Source organism: Pocillopora damicornis, chromosome 14 (genome assembly GCF_964200805.1).
Source record: "Pocillopora damicornis chromosome 14, jaPocDami1.2, whole genome shotgun sequence".
Taxonomy (NCBI): Eukaryota; Metazoa; Cnidaria; class Anthozoa; order Scleractinia; family Pocilloporidae; genus Pocillopora; species Pocillopora damicornis.
In genome coordinates, this window is record NC_142683.1 from 9,822,282 (window position 1) to 9,840,000 (window position 17,719).

Here is a 17,719-nt window from a genome sequence, read left to right on the forward strand (position 1 = left end):
AGCTAGTTCCATTGATAATAAGAAATGTGGACAACTCTCCAAAACTGATCCCTCCTCATCCTAAAATTACTCATGGCCTTTTTTGCATGCCTAATTGGCATTTATTCGAGGCCGGCATCGTATAAAATCATTTTTCGTCAGCTAGTGACATCCATTCGGTAAAAAAAGTCTCGAAAATATGCACAACAGAAACATGGCAACTGAAAGTTTCAATATCTGGCCTCTTTAATGGGATAGAACTGCATTATTCTGGCTTGTGATGTTTACAACCAGGAACTAGTACGTTCAAGAGCTTCACCCGATGTGTCATTTCTTCGTAAATTTCTGGTTTAAACACCTCATCAAATTGACTGATTCTGACTTTTATAGCTAATTTTGCTTTCATCTGCAGTGTTCAATTGAGGGCGGTGTTTTATCACAGGCGGACCATCGTATGTGTGAGTGGACATGTTTATAGATAAACAATAGTAATATGCAAATATTGGCTATGAATAAAAGACTGACTGGCCGTGATAGTAAGCTTTTTTTAAATTAACACGTCCAACCAACTGCACGATCCTCCCTCTGTTCTATTAATTTCTCATCTTCATACGGATAAGAGACAACCTCGAACCCAAGGTTCTCTCCCTTTCCCCCTCAAGAAAAGTTAGGGAGAAACAGAGAGGATTCTGGAAGCTAGTTGGTAAATAAACGTATGCAGTGGCTTTCGCGTACAATCATGCACGAGGCACAGCTGAATTGGGTATGAAGAATTTTTATTTCCTTCGATAGCATGTAGGGCGTTTTTATCTGTCGTAAAACTACGGACTAAGACTCCTGCATTCTGAATATTTAAACGACGTGTTAAATATAGTCGTAACGACAGTCTTTAAAAGTGCAACGAACGCAGAGGCAGCTAAAACCTTTTTTTATTGTCCCCATGGCAATGTTAATAAATCTAACACATCTTTCAAATTGAAAAGACAATTTAAATAAGTCATGGCCAGGTTATAATTAATGTTTAGAATTCCCGAATGTTGGAAAAGAGCAGTTAACTCATGAACACATGAAATTCACGGCTTTGGTGTAAAACACAATCCTCCATCAGCTGATGAGATTCATAAATTTTGACGCAGCGCACGAAGTCTTTATTAAATAAGTTTTAAAGTTGTCGGAGGCTTTGCTAAGTTTCTTCCTCCTCGAGATCATGTGTGTCATTGTTCGTACTAGTAACAGATTCTCTGGCTTCTTGCCTCCATTTCATTCTCCTGTTTTGAAACCACACTTTGACCTGATTATCTGACAAGCCTAACATAGACGCTAACTGATGTCTATCTGCTTTTGTCAGGTATTTTTGAACCTGAAAACGCTTTTCAAGTCCCTTGCGCTGTAAGTTAGAAAACACTGCTCGTGTCCAGGGTCTTCTAGGCCTTCGCGACCGTGATTGTTCATGAACAGACTGTGTATAAGATTCTGAGGAAGTTGACGGATGTCTGTTAGAGTTAATGAAGAGATCTGTGGAGAAAAAGCATAGATCTCTTCTCATTTCTATGATAAGCTAAATTACACATGCATTTTGATTGGCTGATGTTCTAACTTGTGATCTATTGGATGACGTTACCATTGACGATATTTTGCTTTTTTATTATGAAGAGCAGATTCCATGTTGCCGTAGGTCTGTAATAGGTCACAGAAGACGTTAAAATTGCGGTAAGAACATCAGTGACACACTCGGCTGCGCTTCGTGTGCCATTGTTTTGTTTTTACTACATTTTGACGTCATTTGTGATAAGCACGACAACACATAATATATTTGTTAATCGGATTAAATGAAAATATCGATGACGAGGTGTGTTAGGCCAAAATATCACATTTCGCTTCAATTAATCATCAAGCCTTTATAAATCCTTCTGTTTCCATGCGTTCTGACATATTTCTTCGACTCGAGTTAGCTGAGGATCCTGCTAACTAACTTCATAATGTGCAGCTTACCTGAAGACGTACAGTAGAGAGGAGAATTAGCACTGTGATTGCATTTGTAACCATGAGCTGGTGAATAACACGTGTATGGGGGTCTCCAATAGTAAGGGTGCCGAGCCACATGACAGGGAGATCCTGGAATGTGAAAGATTTACATTCTTTTTATATACTTTGTGACCAATGAAATGTTCTCTTTTAGGTATTAATGAGCAGCATTTTTTTTTATATAATTTTAAAACTGCTATGGTAATTTTGATTATGTATCTCCCATGACAATGCTGCGAGATGAAATAATGGTAACTAGTTATCCTTAGTGGTTATGAACCTGGCCATATTCTTATCAACCTGTGTTGCTAACACGCCGTTATATCCACTTTGGGCGTTTTCTCTTTGGAAGCAAAATAACACAAAGATTTAGTGCTCCGAATGTATTTTACCATTGCATGCGCATTCGATGAAATCAATTCCTTTATGACATTTTCAGAGTGATTTTCTGAGTCCCGGCCAACAAGTTGTATCAAATCAGAGTTTGTTACAGATGCCAAAAACCACAGCGCCTGAACCAAGGGTTATTAGAATCCTTAGATTTTTTTTGTCGATTTTCAGACATTGTTTACATTCATTTCCTCTAGTTTTGTCCGTCTAGGAACATTTGGTTTTACACAATAATAGTCCAAAGTAATTTTGAATTGTAACTCTAGCTTAGCATAACCGCCTTTCGTACCCTAACTACCTCATGTTTTATTGCTCTATTTCGGCCTTGGGCATGTTCGGGTGGAACTGTACGTGAAGTACCAAATCAGTCGAATTCAGCAAACACTGGTTGCCTACGCTGTAACTCCTAGAATAAGGTTGCCCATAAGACCTGATCGTGCCAAATGTTTTTCTTCCCAACATAGTAATAATTTAATGTCTACCGTTAAATCATCCCCAGAACCAATGGATGAATTCTACCATAATCAGCAACTGACTTCATTGAACACAGTGAGTAAGTAATGCACAGAAAAACATGATTCACTATTTTTTGTAATCATAAATTGTAAAGGAGTAAAAACACAAGATCATTATCGCCGCAAGTTGTATTATCATGGATAAAAGTCATTTCTTTCTGCAGTTTTCAGCACAACTCTTCTAAGGTTTCTAAGGGTAACAATTCACGGTTTTTTCTTCACTTATCTTAAAGACCCTTACCCTGTGTTGACATTCTTTTGGGAAAAATCAATTAGATTATGTCATTTTGATGCGATGCTGTTACTACACAGCTGAGGTATACATCTAAGGTGTCTCTTAATACTATTGCCAGTTCTATGATGGCCCTGTTTAACACCTTACCGTCTCTTTCTTTGCGCATACACTATTTGTTTTTCTTTGAGGGAAGACAGGAATATGTCCATTAATGCTTTTAGCTTGTGAAAACAAAGCAGTGAACAATACTGAGGAACAAAAACTACCCGGTTGAAAAGGGAACAAACAGTTAAAAAAACGTTGAACTGGAGCGACATTTTTAAAGAAAATATACTGCCGAGGCTTGGCTAAGATCTTTAATAAATTGGTGTAACTCAATCATTTATTTGAAAGACAAATATTTTTTCGAGCGCAATTTGTTTGTTGGTAATTCTCTAGAGTTATGGTCTCTTAACTGCTCGCGTAGATAATAAGATAAGTTGACCTCCAAAGCAATCGCAGCCATATTGATCATCAAAATGTAAGACACGAAATTAGCAAGTCGGGTTCAAATGTTGTCAGAAATAAAACATACTTCAAAGAAAAACCGACAAGCAAGAAGGGCTGATATGATAAAATTGAAATGTGTCAAAGGGACATCCAGTTGTGTATACAGCTTTGTGATAAGGATGGAATTAAATGATCCACAATGAATCGTGTTACTGAGTCTAACTGAATCATTTTGTTGTATCGTTTTTCAGCGCTGGAGCTTTTATTCGTCGTTAGAAACCGAAACACAATTTCTTAGTTTTTATAAGCATTTCAATAAATGCGTTCCTTTTGCAAGTTTTTGTAAGGGATTTTCCGGCGAAGATGCTCGTTTGTCCTTAATCATTTTAGGCGTGAAAAAAGGGATACACTTGATCTTTCCTGAGTGAATGTTTCAGGGGTTACTTTGATTGATTAGAATCCTTGACTAGGATGTGGCATTTTAATAAGCCTCATCATTTTTCTCCAAAATAATTATCATGCAGTTTTTTATCGATAATTTACTCAGTATTACTCGACTTTCTGCGAGGCAATTTTATGTGAATAGTTTATCAGGTTTCATACAAAAATGTGTGTTAAATGTTTCATTTTAAAGAAAGCATGATGCCTTTATTGGTATAGTTCAGTAAAGGGCCGGACCTAACTGCGTTTTGTTTTAATGGTTAGTGAAGCATAAAATGAAAGGACGGACCTGCTATCATCCTTAATCACTCCAGCAACAATCTGTGTCCGTAACTTAACTCGTTCAGTTTGAAAAATGTTGAGAAAGATTTCTTCTTTAGTTCCGACGTTTTTGGCTTCATCCATGACAAACTGTCGTAAACTACGCCTTAACGTGAACGAACCCTAGTATGAGATCTATATCTCAGTTAGATCTCTTTTCTTCTGGCCCCAACTAATAACACTGACATAAGTTCGTGACGCTAAATACGTGCAAGCAGTCGAAGGAAGAAACACGACCGCTCCAAAGCTAAAATTCCATGCAGGGACGTTAATCGAACAGGAAAAAGCAAACACGTTCAGAATATTTGCGGTTGTAATTCGATAAAGAGCGAAAGTAGTTCTAGATCGGCGCGAGTTTATCTGGGCATTAATTCAGTTTTGCCGGTAGAACTTGCGACATTTTTGGAGACCATCACGAAATGCAACCTAGGAAACCAAGAATGGGAATTGTGTGTTGGTTAGATCTCCGGCGGTATTTATACTGCTTGACTATTCTTTGATGCCGTCCAAATTAATAGACGCATATTATGACAAACATGAATAATCAGCTCAGTTTTAATGAACGCTTGTGTTTTAACGTGGCTCAGGTTTGTTTTTTGCCCCGAACTCTGTGTGGGATTTGCGAATAAAAGAAAAAGAAAAGAGAAAGTCAAATCAGGAAATTTTTTTTAAAATTTGTTATAAACAAAGTAATATTTCCCTGAATTACTTTTTGAAAAATAAAGAGTGAAATATGATGTAATTTACGAACAAACAAATTCACAGAAAGAAATCTCGGACGTATCATTTGATGTTAATCTGATCTTTGCTCTTCCTGACCTCACAATACTGTTAAAACACTTCCGCCCAGTTTAGTGACACTCGGCTGAAAATGTAGCGGCAGACAAAGTCTTTCGCTACGGAGAAAATCTTCAATTGTGTGCACAGTTTATCAAATCTATAGATACGCCATATATATAACAAGTAGGAACGATTGGTTAGACTCCAAACCAAAGTGTTTTGAGAAGCGACATCTCTACAACGACGATCAGTCTTGTCCTTCCAGCAAGTCGCGCACTAGGAGAGCTGTTCACGTCATCTCTATCGGTTATAATGTAAGAAGCAATCTCTACTGATACGGTGTTAAAAACTGACAAAATGACGACATCTTAAGGCTTTCGTACCCGGGGTATCTTACAAACCTCTTACAGTATCTATATACGAGCAAGACGATATCTGACGGACCATACTGAAAGCACTTGAGCTCTGCAACACGAAATTTGCCGTTGGATGCACCATTTGTCAGTTGTAAAGTTCATCTTACAAGTTGATTAATGTGCGTAAGCGTGCTTCCATCATTGCAGGTTTAAAATCATGAAAATATATGGTAAACAAATAAAAAGAGAACATTTAATTCATGTTAGACTTGGTGCACTTAAAACAAACATGAAGTTTCCAAATTCACAACAATCCTCCGATACAGCGATTAATTTTATCAAGTATCCGCTAAAATATAAATGAGACTCACCCTTAACAGTGAACATGTCTTAACAGTGATATTACAATTAAAAGAAAACAACGCACTGAGTCACTGAAGACAGTTTTGTGCGAGTTTATATGTGTCATTGTATTACTTTATATATAAAGCGAACTATGTAAAAACTGAACTCAGAGCCGAGTTATCGTGGAATAAAATACAGTATACTTTACCGTAGCATGTCAGCAAAGTTGAATCCAAGGGTTGCGGACACAAATGTGAGCGGTTATCAGTGAGTTGCGTGGAGTTTTGTGAAGAGCTGGGCTGTTCTACTGCTGCGATCGGCTTAGCACTGGGACATTGTGGTGTTGTAGGGACAGTCTGTGGTGCTAAAATGTCATCTATGAGAAATGACGATACTCTGGGCCTGTCTTCTTGTCTTTGATCCAGGTTCATTGAGTTTGTTGAAGTCTGATGTTCACTGCCACGCGAACAAAACTGTTAAACTGTTTAAGCTGAGCGTGGCCTGTAGTTCGTCGATCGGCTGAGTGGAAAACCTCTGTCTTGTGGCTCGATATGTTGACACGTCTTTGTTGACCGTCACGTTTTTATCCATTAGCGTTGATTTGTTGATTTTTATTATCTTTGCTTTTGCTCATCAAATGGCAAATTACGACGAGCGCTTTAGGATTAAATGTAATTCGCCCTAGTTATAATGTTCTGCGATCAGTGGCGAGAATTGAACTGAACTCATCGTTACTATAACGAATTACTTGCCGACTTTGTGATAGGGACTGTTCTTGGCATTGATATGTTAACATCACCTCAAACAAAGAAAAAGAAAACCTAATGGATACTTTGTTGCTAATATCACGAAAACTGGTTAAGGTTATTAGATCAGGATAACTGCATATATGGAGTATCAGATCCCTGAAGGTCGTTTAATAACATGTTACAAGCTTAGTGTGTGACCCCGGCATGCCAATCAGAGCATGGCGTTATCGAAGCCTTACTCATGACGCTATAGTTAACACATCGTATATTTTAACGCCAATCTGTTTGGAAAGTAATCGCATATAACTCAATTAGAAGTTATATTAAGCGCCCCACACACCAAGCCAAAGTCTGATCAAGATCTAGCAGAAACATTATTGCGGGTAAACTTTTCGATCTTTTCGGTTCTCACTTAAATTGAGATTAGACATTAATTTCGCATTTTCCATTAACAAGCGGAAATCTTTGAAGCTGTTCACTGTTTTCTTTCTAATTCATATTTTCCTTTTCCTGAACGTACGGTGACAGAAGCATTTCTGGAACACAAAGACGAGTGACGTTTTTTGCATCAGAATAGGCTGAAGTGTAAACACATTAGTAGAGATAAAAGATCCAGCTTGACTGTAGGCCATTTGTTTATAGATTAGGCAAACAAGTTCGATTCGATATTCCGGTATTTCATTTTGGTAATTTTGAAAACTTTTTTGTCTCTCAGAAATTTTTTAACTTTGATCTGAGACTGTTTCTCATCATGTGTGTTGAAACATTTTTCTGCTTAGATCGAATCAAGATGAGGCAAGTTAGGTAGCTCAGTTGAAGACAAGTATTTGAAAAATGTATAGTGTGCGCAAAACAAGTGGCAGTTAAAGAACAGTAGCCGACAAGATCACAATATGAGTATTGTTAAAACGTTCAACAAATCTGTTAATGCTTTATGGAAACCAAGCATCCGATTGTTGTTAAAGCAAGATAATGCAGGCAAACAAATGGAACAGTAGCTACACCATAGTGGATCCTCGTGTACATCTAAGTCAATCATTTTCTCTTTTTGTTCAGCCAATTAAATCAGCATGTGAAATTCAAGTCTTTTCACTTAGCCCGTTGTTACGCCCAGGTTCCCCGCGGGGAAACTTGCTGGCCAGACTGATCGAAGGCTCTGCCGTGAAGCTTGTAACACCATGCAAGGGTGAGTGTACTTACTGTTTAGTATCTTAAACCAAGCTTCTTCTGTAATGACTTTCGTTACAACTGTCTATTTTTGGAACCTTTTTTGCCCCTCGTCGGGTTACGATAGATCAAAACGTGCCTGTGAGGAAAAATTAACAAGGACTCAAGGGACGGTGGAATGAAGTCTGTTTATGAAGTTTCCTATTCAGCCACCAGGGGAAAAAGCTTTTCATCTAACCTACCGCTGCTCATGAAAACGTGTTAGGTGAGGAAATAAACTAGAAAATAAAGAATTGTGATGAGATCTTTCGTTTCCTTCCATGCACTTAGAACTGACAGCCGCTTAGCTTGACTTAAAATTGATATGTAATGTAGTGTTAACAACCGAGTTGAAAACGTAAATTAACCACCGTAAAGGGTAAAAAAGCTGACGTTTCGAGCTTTAGCCCTTCGTCAGAGCGATAGACGAAGGGCTAACATTCGAAACGTCAGCTTTTTTACTCTTTACAGTGGTTAATTTACGTTTTCAACTCTGTTGTTAACACTAAATTACCTGTTATACTCTCCCACCGACCCAGCATGACAGTTTCTTTAGAAACTTACCCCCCTTAAAATTGATATTTTCTCAATTTTCTGCCAAGATTTAAAAGTTCCACCATTTGATCTTAGAGTGCACAGATAGCATGTTGCTTATTACAATCTTAGGCTTTAGGTTTCAATTTTATTGCAGCCTGCACTGCAAATACAAAGATTTTACTCACAGACATAATGAAAGAATATCAAAGATTTTGTTTCCTTTATATAAATTCCGTTATTACGCAATATCAGAATAATGCATTATTTGAATAAGAAATAACCTATTTTTACTTAATTTCAACGCGTGATTGAAATTATTCAGTGAAATATCCTTTCTCCCGAACTGAAGACGATTTTCTAAGTATATCTCACTTGGGCAGATCACGTTCGTTGAGTGGTGATATAAAAGCCTTTTTGTTTGTGTTCCTTTATGTGTTATTTGTTTACGTCGTTGTTTACTCGGCGTTTCTTTGAGGACGAATGGAGTGTCGGCAGCTGGAGTGTATGCTTTCCTACCTGTAACTTTCTAAAGTCGGCCTGGCTCAAATCTGTTAAACTTCCTGTTAATTCAACGGTGGATTGTTCACCGTCTGTATCAAAGTCCATGTCATCGGGACGATTTTCTTCATCAGACGGCATCGGTGGAGCCGACGTTGAATATATTCGACCTTCATCGTACTTAAACGTCAAGCCTGAGGCTTTTGAGTCGGGGTCATTCTTTATCTCAGGAGCTTTTCCTTTAGGTAACTCGTACGCATTCTCGGCCTTTTCCATGCTGTAGCATCGTCTTTGAGATAGACCAGTCGAAATGCAACTGGGTAATTTTGCCGCCATTTACTAGAATGTGATATTACGGGAAGAGAAAAGAATGGTAATATTTTTATTCTTCTATGACATATAGGGTAAGTGATCACACAAGGCTCATTGTTGTATGATGGCAGGTGTCCTTCTATCCTAGAAATTCAACCGTATGAACCAAGAAACAAAAACAAATTCGGAAAAATTTTCACATCAGATTTGCCTCATCTTTTGAATTTCCTTTAGCTTTATTAAATGAAAATCAAAACACTTATTCAAATCAAAGAATCAGTAACCTTGTATGAAAATATCACAATAAATTGATTTTGTTCAGCGTGCGACGAAAAGTCATTTACATAGTGGCAGAATAATGACTGACAGATGTTACACGCGATCTCTGGCATCTTCAATGTATCTGGCGCTCCCTAGAAACTCATATTCATTATTTACAAGGTTTTCTTAAAATGAGCTCCATGATGCAGCCAACTGTTTGGGTAGAACAGTTGTTTTAGCAACACTTGTTTTGAAGTGGATTGCAGTATGTCATAACATACTTTGTCGCCACACAGCACGGTTCCTGCTCGAGTCATGGAACTACCTATAGGTCATTTGTTGAGGACGTCATCGTACGAGATTGATCGTGCTGCCTTAAAATCTCGAGTAAAAAGAAATTGTTGGTATAAAGATCTCAAGGTAAGCATGCGGTATGCAAATTTCTTATCGTTTTAAAATTCGGGAGGGCTTCCCTCAGGGAATTAAGTCCATCTGTGTAAAAACAAAGTATCTGGATAGCCTCTTGAGAGGTTAGGCATATTGAAACCGAGTAACAAGATGATAGAATAACGATTATAGGCGTTCCACCTTAAGACACAACAGCAACTGAGACACACATTAACAGTTGGTTGTTGCTCCTGCTGGTCGCTTTCATGATACCTTACACCGTTAGATAATTGAAAAACTAGAAAATCAGAAAAGACAGGAGCAACTGCGTTCGCTTTTACTAGTGCCAAGAAGTTGCCTTTGTTAACTTTTAAGAACTACTCAAAGATGCTTCATTCAAGGTGGGATCTTAATATTATTAGAACTGAAGGATGTTTGATAAAATGGTTACGGAAGTCAGAGCATTCGTGAAACTGATTTAAATATTACAATATGTAAATGAAAGAAAGATACAAACCTGTCTCTAAACCAGGAAAACAATCACGCTGATTGTCTTGTACCATGCGATCAAGTGTTGAACTTTTCAAAACTGGAAATGTTACTCATTCAGTACATGCAGTGTAAGTACCCACGGACTACATTCGAGGTCTCTGTGCCTTCAGAGAAAAACATTTTATCAAGTACTTCTTTTTTCCTGGAAAACACCATTTAAGTAACCAGTCTGTTTAAAGTTTATTCAAGTAAGCGATGCCGTTGGGTGTGTTCTCGAAATTGCAAATTTAGGTTTCGAAGTAATTTTTTTTCTACTTTTGAGAATTTCGCCACCAAAGATTCAAAATGTAGATTGGAACCAAAGTATCTGATCCAGGCAACAGTAAGCCACACTTGTGAGAGAAAACATTTTAATGTGAAATTTTTCTCTGTACAACAGCCATCTTAGGCACTTAGTTACCACATTAACGAGATAAGTTCACTCGAAGTCTACTGTTTGCACACGTCCATCCAGTTCTATCAGTAATGAAGATAAAATATCTGTACAATCGTATTACAAACGTCTCATAAAGAGTATTGAGAAAGAAAAAAAAATTAAATACAACGTATTGGGTGACTGACTATATGCAAGGTGAATTATCACACAGTTAAATTACTTAATCATCCAACTGGCACAAAAGAGCCACTCCACGCATGATCCAGTGCGACTGCGGCTGGTCAGAAGGCAGGCGCATATCCATTACAAAGTTGGTTGAGTGTCCTGTGGTGGAGAGTGTTCCACGTCTCTCGCTTGTCTTGTACACAGGGGCAACATAGTGTGGTCTGTCTACAACACCCTCCTTCTTGCAGGGCTTCAGCCACATCACAGGCATGTTATCGTACAAAACTTTCGGGTGAGACTCGCCTATCACTTTTTTCTCTCTGTCCCAGCGGGAACCTTCCATGAACAAGCCATTCACGTACACTCCGTCCTCAGGTGGGGTGTCGTATGTCTTGTCTTCAAGAACCTCGAAGTCGAAGGTCAACAAATCAATGGGAATGGTGTATTTTCTTGCATAGTTCTGCTTTGAACCAGTCAAGAAAGCCTGGGTGAAGAAAAATCCAGACACCCAAAACACGGGAGGTGCGCCATTATCATACCATTCCTGAAGGAATTTCAGTCGGGCTATGAGGTCATTAACATAGCTGCCGAGAGGCTTGAGTGATGGGTACGACTTCTTCATCCACAGGCCTGGGATTTTTCCTTTCAGAATGCCACTCACGACCTCCTCTAATTCAGACGACATCACCACCAATCCCTTGAAAAAAAAACAAGAACATGATGAGTTTTAATTTGGCTTACTTTCGCCGCTAAGTGTACTTTAGATGAGATTTATTGCCAACCCTTAAAAAAGCTACAAAAAGATGATCACAAATATAACGATATCACACAAGTTATCTGAATTGGGAATAATAGTTTTGACAATCTCTGTCCGTTATTTTAATGATTATTGGTGCAAAAGTTACAGCTGATTCTCTCATGAGTATGTGTGCTTAATCACTAGACTCTTGAATAAAATTAATCTTATATCACTCTGTTTTGGGTTCCTTGCGCTTCCCAAAAAAGTTTTGCTTCCGCACTTTTCTTTAAAACAGTCAGTCCTCTTATACGTAAACTTGGAGTCGGTCCCTATCGTTTACTGCACTCTCTGTCAGTTTCTAACAACCTAATTATCCACTATGGGATGAACACTCAGTGCTGATTCTGAAAGTTCACGTTTTCAGAGAATTAGCAGTATTCCTCCATTATCTCTGTCAACTTACTAACAACTTGGGAATTTACCTCTAGCACCTCAGGGCTATTCGGAAAGTTAAACTTTAAAAGAGTCTGAATACCGCGTACCTTGATGGCCTTCTGTATGTTTATAAGCGAGGACCGCACTACTTCTGTGAGCCTGTTGAATCTTACCATCTCCTGTACAAGCACTGTGTTCATACTCTGTGTGTAGGTGGTGGGAAACTTGCGTAGTGCAGCCTCAGTGTCAAAGTTCTGCGGAAGCTTCTCCAAGATGTCTGCTGCCACACTATACACCACCTCGTCTTCTGACTTTCCCCCCTTGGCAGAAGCTCGGGACTGAGTAAGCAGGATGCTGTTGAACAAAAGATTAGTTTCTTGCTGATCTTTACTAATGTCAGCATTAGCGTGCATACCAAACACTTCAGGGTGGGTTATCAACGGCAGGCTTCGTGAATAATCTATGTAAGTCTCGTATTCTCCCTCTTTAGGGGCAAAGTAATTGCCACTGGGAGAAAACTTGTAATCTTCGTTGTTTATAATGTCCGAGGTGTAAAACTTGTCCAAGATGGTCAGCAAGGTCCGTCTGTCACGATCATCAGTCACTCGGCCGCCATAATTACACTCTCCGGTCAGATACGACAGAGCAGCAAACTGGACTTCCTGCAATTTAAAAAATACAGGAAAAGTTGTTGATGACTCATGAAAGGCACAACTACAAATATTTAAAAACAGACCTGCGCTCTTTATTTGTTAAAGTGTATAGCAACAAAGAAGGCCTCCTTGTTTACTGTCTACGTCGTTATTAAAGAGTACCCTTTGAGGCACAAAGCACCTCAAACTAGAGGGAGAACACAAAATGTAAGCCCCTTCGGATCGTAAAATACAGCAGAGGTTATGTCAACCTGACAAGGAACAAGAATGGCGACGATGAATGCTGACGAAGATTTAAACGGATTGAAAACCACTTTGCCGAAAGCTTGGCTAGATTTTCTAAGATGCAAAACCCATCGCGAGGCTGTTTGAGGTTGAAGGATTTTAACAGAGTTGCTCAGTAGTAACTAGAGGCAAAAATACTTACATCATATTTATTCAAGAACATGTGCAGCTGTCGCACACTTATCCTCAAGTCAGTCTCATTGAATTCGTAAGGAATGTTCCAACCCAAGGGACCAAACGTCCGCCTCTCTTGAACGATGGCGTGGAAGAAGCACAAACCATACAGCATTTTTTTGAACTCGCGCTGGAAGATGAAGAGTAAAGACAAATGGTCAAGAATTTGACAGACCATCACCTTGAACAGTGATCAAGAAGTTGTAGAAAGTATCTAACTTATTTTCAGTTGTTACTTACAGGTTTGTTGCATGTCGTAAAAAACTCTGGGTCTGAGATAGGGTCACTCAGGTAGGAGCGAATGACGTTTGAACGCAGTCCTTTAGGAGGTTCGTTGGTCATCTTGACACCATTTTGAAGTACAGACACTGGGAAGTTTGGTGACGGGTAACTTGTGAGCCACAAACGGAAATCAGGGTGCGTCGTGTCTGGGTTCAGTTCCTTCAAAAGAGGAAACAAAGCAAATGTTTAACCATGTCAGTCAAAATCTGTTGTGCAGCAATGATACAAAATACAAGCTTGATTATTTAGAACAAAGCTGAATTTGTTCAAGTGTGTAAGAATGAGTTATCTAAACATCAAAGCGCTCATAAAGTCTCGCACAGACGTGGAATGAGTGGGAAGGGAAGAGTTCATATTTTCTTTCATTAAAAGTTTAATTTAAGCTGATCCTGCTAGCTACCTTGTATTAAACTTACAACATGATATTCGGTTCTAACCTCACAAACTTTCTCCAGTGTAGGCATCCATGATGTGGCCAAGTGACAGTTCTGCAGCACTACCCAGGTGCCGTCTTTGACGGCCTTCTCTATCATACGCATGGCAATTGGACCCTGGCCTTGACCGAGCGATAAAGAACTCAACTTGGATCCACTAAAGCCCTATCATGACAAACAAAATACATTAGCCCTTAGTGCAGGCGGTCTAAAAAATTGTTGATAATGTAGAATCTCGCAAACACTTGTAAAATATATAGCACTACATGACCGTGTCAACAATTGCCGATCAACTTGTCTCATATTGTGATTAAAGAATACATGAAAGTCATATATTTGTACTGCGGAAAATACATTTTAAGCAAATGAAGATCATCGCAGTATATACTCAACTTAAGCAGTTGAGAAATAAGGCCTGAAAAAAAAAAAATTCAGGCCTGAACGGGAATCGAACCCATGACCTCTGCGATACCGGTGCAGCGTTCTAACCAACTGAGCTATCGAGCCAGCTGGGAGCTGGTCAATTGTGAGTTCGTTATATACCCGTAGATGGAGAAGGTGTGATTAAAGAATACATGAAAGTCATATATTTGTACTGCGGAAAATACATTTTAAGCAAATGAAGATCATCGCAGTATATACTCAACTTAAGCAGTTGAGAAATAAGGCCTGAAAAAAATTCAGGCCTGAACGGGAATCGAACCCATGACCTCTGCGATACCGGTGCAGCGCTCTAACCAACTGAGCTATCGAGCCAGCTGGGAGCTGGTCAATTGTGAGTTCGTTATATACCCGTAGATGGAGAAGGTGTGATTAAAGAATACATGAAAGTCATATATTTGTACTGCGGAAAATACATTTTAAGCAAATGAAGATCATCGCAGTATATACTTCAGGCCTGAATTTTTTCCAGGCCTTATTTCTCAACTGCTTAAGTTGAGTATATACTGCGATGATCTTCATTTGCTTAAAATGTATTTTCCGCAGTACAAATATATGACTTTCATGTATTCTTTAATCACACCTTCTCCATCTACGGGTATATAACGAACTCACAATTGACCAGCTCCCAGCTGGCTCGATAGCTCAGTTGGTTAGAGCGCTGCACCGGTATCGCAGAGGTCATGGGTTCGATTCCCGTTCAGGCCTGAATTTTTTTCAGGCCTTATTTCTCAACTGCTTAAGTTGAGTATATACTGCGATGATCTTCATTTGCTTAAAATGTATTTTCCGCAGTACAAATATATGACTTTCATGTATTCTTTAATCACACCTTCTCCATCTACGGGTATATAACGAACTCACAATTGACCAGCTCCCAGCTGGCTCGATAGCTCAGTTGGTTAGAGCGCTGCACCGGTATCGCAGAGGTCATGGGTTCGATTCCCGTTCAGGCCTGAATTTTTTTCAGGCCTTATTTCTCAACTGCTTAAGTTGAGTATATACTGCGATGATCTTCATTTGCTTAAAATTGTCTCATATTACTCGTCTTTCGTGCTGCCTTGAAAATGACTTGCTAAGGCCATTTATAACAACAACGGCAACACCTTTAACATAGACGAGGGACTGAATACTTCATAAGAAAGACTTGCAGGACAATCTCCTCTCGGGAGGGATGACTGATCATTCGGTTGTATCTCATCACAAGCAATTACCTTGGGGCGATTGCACGTTCAGTTGAAAATCAAGCAATCTAATCGTCTCGTAAGCTTCACTCTATTGTTCAGCAATGAAAACTAAGCAGATAAAGAGTGTAAGACTGAAGCTTTCGTTGTAGTTTACCTGATCGTCAGCAAACTTGAGCAGGGCGGCAGTGGGATCAGAGCCAGGAGACAAAACGAAGATGAGCGGCGCACAGCAGTTCGAATCAGCAAAAGCCTTGGCAAGGTCAAATGGTGGAGGCTCAATGAAACGCTTACCAAGTTCAGCGGTAACAAAATCTTGAACTGCGGGCGTCATCTGAAAACAAGTAAGGAAAACAATGCAACGTTTATAAATATACCTAAATAATATCATAAAAAAAAAGGACGCGAGTAAATTTTGTCGATATTGACTGCTATAACAGACCTTGTCAGGTCGAAGACAGCGCAGGATAACCATTTTTTGAAACTGGCCGAGTTTCTCATCCCAATCTCCTGGTAAAGGCTCATTTTGTGGCTCCTGAAAGCAAAGTAACACAACAATGAGTAAAGACAAGAAAATAGAGTAACCCCTCCGAAAGAAAAGAAACAAAACAGTAAAGAAAAAAATGAAAATAACAGACAAAGAACAATAAAAACAACAATACAGAAACAAAACTAGATAAGTCCGCTGCGTAATTTTCCCTGATTAGCCCGAATTCTAACGAACAATATACCCTCACCGTCCAATACTGAAAACGAGCATATACCATATACCTGATATGAAACTTGGTTAAAGAGCTAAAACTTAATTAAAAACAGAAATCACTCACATTACTGTCATAAATCTTTTTCCATCCTTCTAAGTGTTTGGGAAACTTGTGTCGGAATCCTTTGAACCTATATAAACAAAAAGAAAGTTAAGGTGAGTCAATTAATTCAGCGATCATGGGAAAGGATAGTCAAAGAAAAATTTGCAGAGCTCTGTGTATAGCAACGTACATTGATAAGTCATCCAGCCTACACAGCTCGTCCCAGGACCGCGAGGGAAGCCAAGTGGACGGATTGGAATGAGGATTGTCCAGGCCTACTCCGCCAGTCAATAGGAAACGCCATTCATTATCACATATTTCTCCTTTGCCTTTCAGTAAGTTGACACACAACAGGAACGAGAACAGGAGCTGTAAAACAAGGGTGACCATAACATTAGCTGGGCTTGAACAATTCACAAACTGGGATCAGAAACATGTTATGAAAGTCCATTTATTATCGTTAATGCAAATATCGTATTTCTTATGTGCGATAAAACCATGTTAAATACAAGAAATTCAAAATTCTGTCACCTTATCCTTTTCAAACAGTGATCGGCACACATTGCAGTAAAGAGAATAAGTGAAGTGATTCGTTAGATTCTCCAGCCTGTAGATGGAAAACAGCCATTATCAGTTTCTCACTAATAATCAGTAAAGCGGGCTCAAGTTAAGCCTTTTGAACAGCAAGGATCTTCTCGTCTACTCAGAAATGCATCGTCAAATAAGGCTGTCACGTTAAATTACACGCGCTAACCGAGGAACAAGCAGGGTATACGAGGTATGACAAAGCTAAAAGGCATGGGCACATTTTATGTAGTTTTTCTTACCGTTGTTCCAGTACATCTGATTTCTCAGAATTGTCAATAGACATGATGAATAGATTGATAAACCAAGTAAGAGAGTACTGGTACATAGGTTCAATATTGGCCAGGTCAGCGATGGAGAAAAACAGCACTGCTGAGTGAGTAGCGATAGGTGTGTAACCCATGCGTGTGTTGTCAATCTTCTGTTCCGTTTCTTCTGCTATGGCCTGACAAAACATAAAACTACTTATCAAGAAAAAGCATCATGATCGACAATAATTAAGAAATCGGGGTAAAACGGTAAGTTGATAGACAGTGAAATAATGAATGGGTGAAGTAAGATAGAGACCGATAGACATACAGACAGACAGACAGACAGACAGACAGATAGACATACAGACAGACAGACAGACAGACAGACAGACAGAAGACAGACTTAAAATAGACATGGAACGAAAAGGACGGAAATAAAGACGAGCAGGTGGACACAAACAGAAAAGCAGAAAGTCGACTGACCTGTTTTTCGGAGATTTCATTTGCTAACACCTTAGATGAGGACAAAAC

The 17,719-nt window shown here is 39.0% G+C and overlaps 2 protein-coding genes and 1 long non-coding RNA gene across 3 annotated transcripts in view; 1 reads left to right on the forward strand and 2 right to left on the reverse strand.

Moving 5' to 3' along the window:
• Nucleotides 1–738: 738 nt before the first annotated feature.
• On the reverse strand, nucleotides 739–6,672 carry LOC113668860 (uncharacterized). The gene is made up of 3 exons (XM_027184812.2): nucleotides 6,085–6,672; nucleotides 1,972–2,094; nucleotides 739–1,494 (listed from the first exon to the last, which is right to left on the reverse strand). The coding sequence occupies exons 1-3, from the start codon at nucleotides 6,305–6,307 to the stop codon at nucleotides 1,163–1,165; spliced, it is 678 nt and encodes a 225-aa protein (XP_027040613.2). The 5' UTR covers nucleotides 6,308–6,672; the 3' UTR covers nucleotides 739–1,162.
• Nucleotides 6,673–7,286: 614 nt separating this feature from the next.
• LOC149034357 (uncharacterized) lies at nucleotides 7,287–8,092 on the forward strand. Its single transcript, XR_016182869.1, has 2 exons — nucleotides 7,287–7,811; nucleotides 7,920–8,092. It is a non-coding gene; the product is annotated as an uncharacterized LOC149034357 (long non-coding RNA).
• A 2,619-nt stretch (nucleotides 8,093–10,711) lies between these two features.
• Nucleotides 10,712–17,719, reverse strand: part of LOC113668857 (dynein axonemal heavy chain 7) — a 45,483-nt gene continuing 38,475 nt past the window's right edge. Inside the window, exons 76-87 of the mRNA XM_089193595.1 lie at nucleotides 17,672–17,719; nucleotides 17,180–17,382; nucleotides 16,884–16,959; nucleotides 16,543–16,721; nucleotides 16,374–16,440; nucleotides 15,989–16,081; nucleotides 15,704–15,880; nucleotides 13,925–14,086; nucleotides 13,446–13,646; nucleotides 13,174–13,335; nucleotides 12,201–12,755; nucleotides 10,712–11,616 (exon numbers count right to left, since the gene is read on the reverse strand). The exon at nucleotides 17,672–17,719 is cut by the window's right edge and continues 85 nt beyond it. Coding sequence (XP_089049721.1) covers nucleotides 10,975–11,616; nucleotides 12,201–12,755; nucleotides 13,174–13,335; nucleotides 13,446–13,646; nucleotides 13,925–14,086; nucleotides 15,704–15,880; nucleotides 15,989–16,081; nucleotides 16,374–16,440; nucleotides 16,543–16,721; nucleotides 16,884–16,959; nucleotides 17,180–17,382; nucleotides 17,672–17,719 — 2,565 coding nt within the window. The 3' untranslated portion in view covers nucleotides 10,712–10,974. The remainder of the gene's footprint in view (nucleotides 11,617–12,200; nucleotides 12,756–13,173; nucleotides 13,336–13,445; nucleotides 13,647–13,924; nucleotides 14,087–15,703; nucleotides 15,881–15,988; nucleotides 16,082–16,373; nucleotides 16,441–16,542; nucleotides 16,722–16,883; nucleotides 16,960–17,179; nucleotides 17,383–17,671) is intronic.

Bases quoted from the DNA above. Each gene is read 5' to 3' on its own strand.
- LOC113668860 (XM_027184812.2), bottom strand. From the start codon at position 6,307: ATGAACCTGGATCAAAGACAAGAAGACAGGCCCAGAGTATCGTCATTT. The intron at 2,095-6,084 runs GTAAAGTATACT...TTCACATTCCAG, and splicing joins AACTTTGCTGACATGCTACG to GATCTCCCTGTCATGTGGCT. The intron at 1,495-1,971 runs GTAAGCTGCACA...TTTTCTCCACAG, and splicing joins TCTCTACTGTACGTCTTCAG to ATCTCTTCATTAACTCTAAC.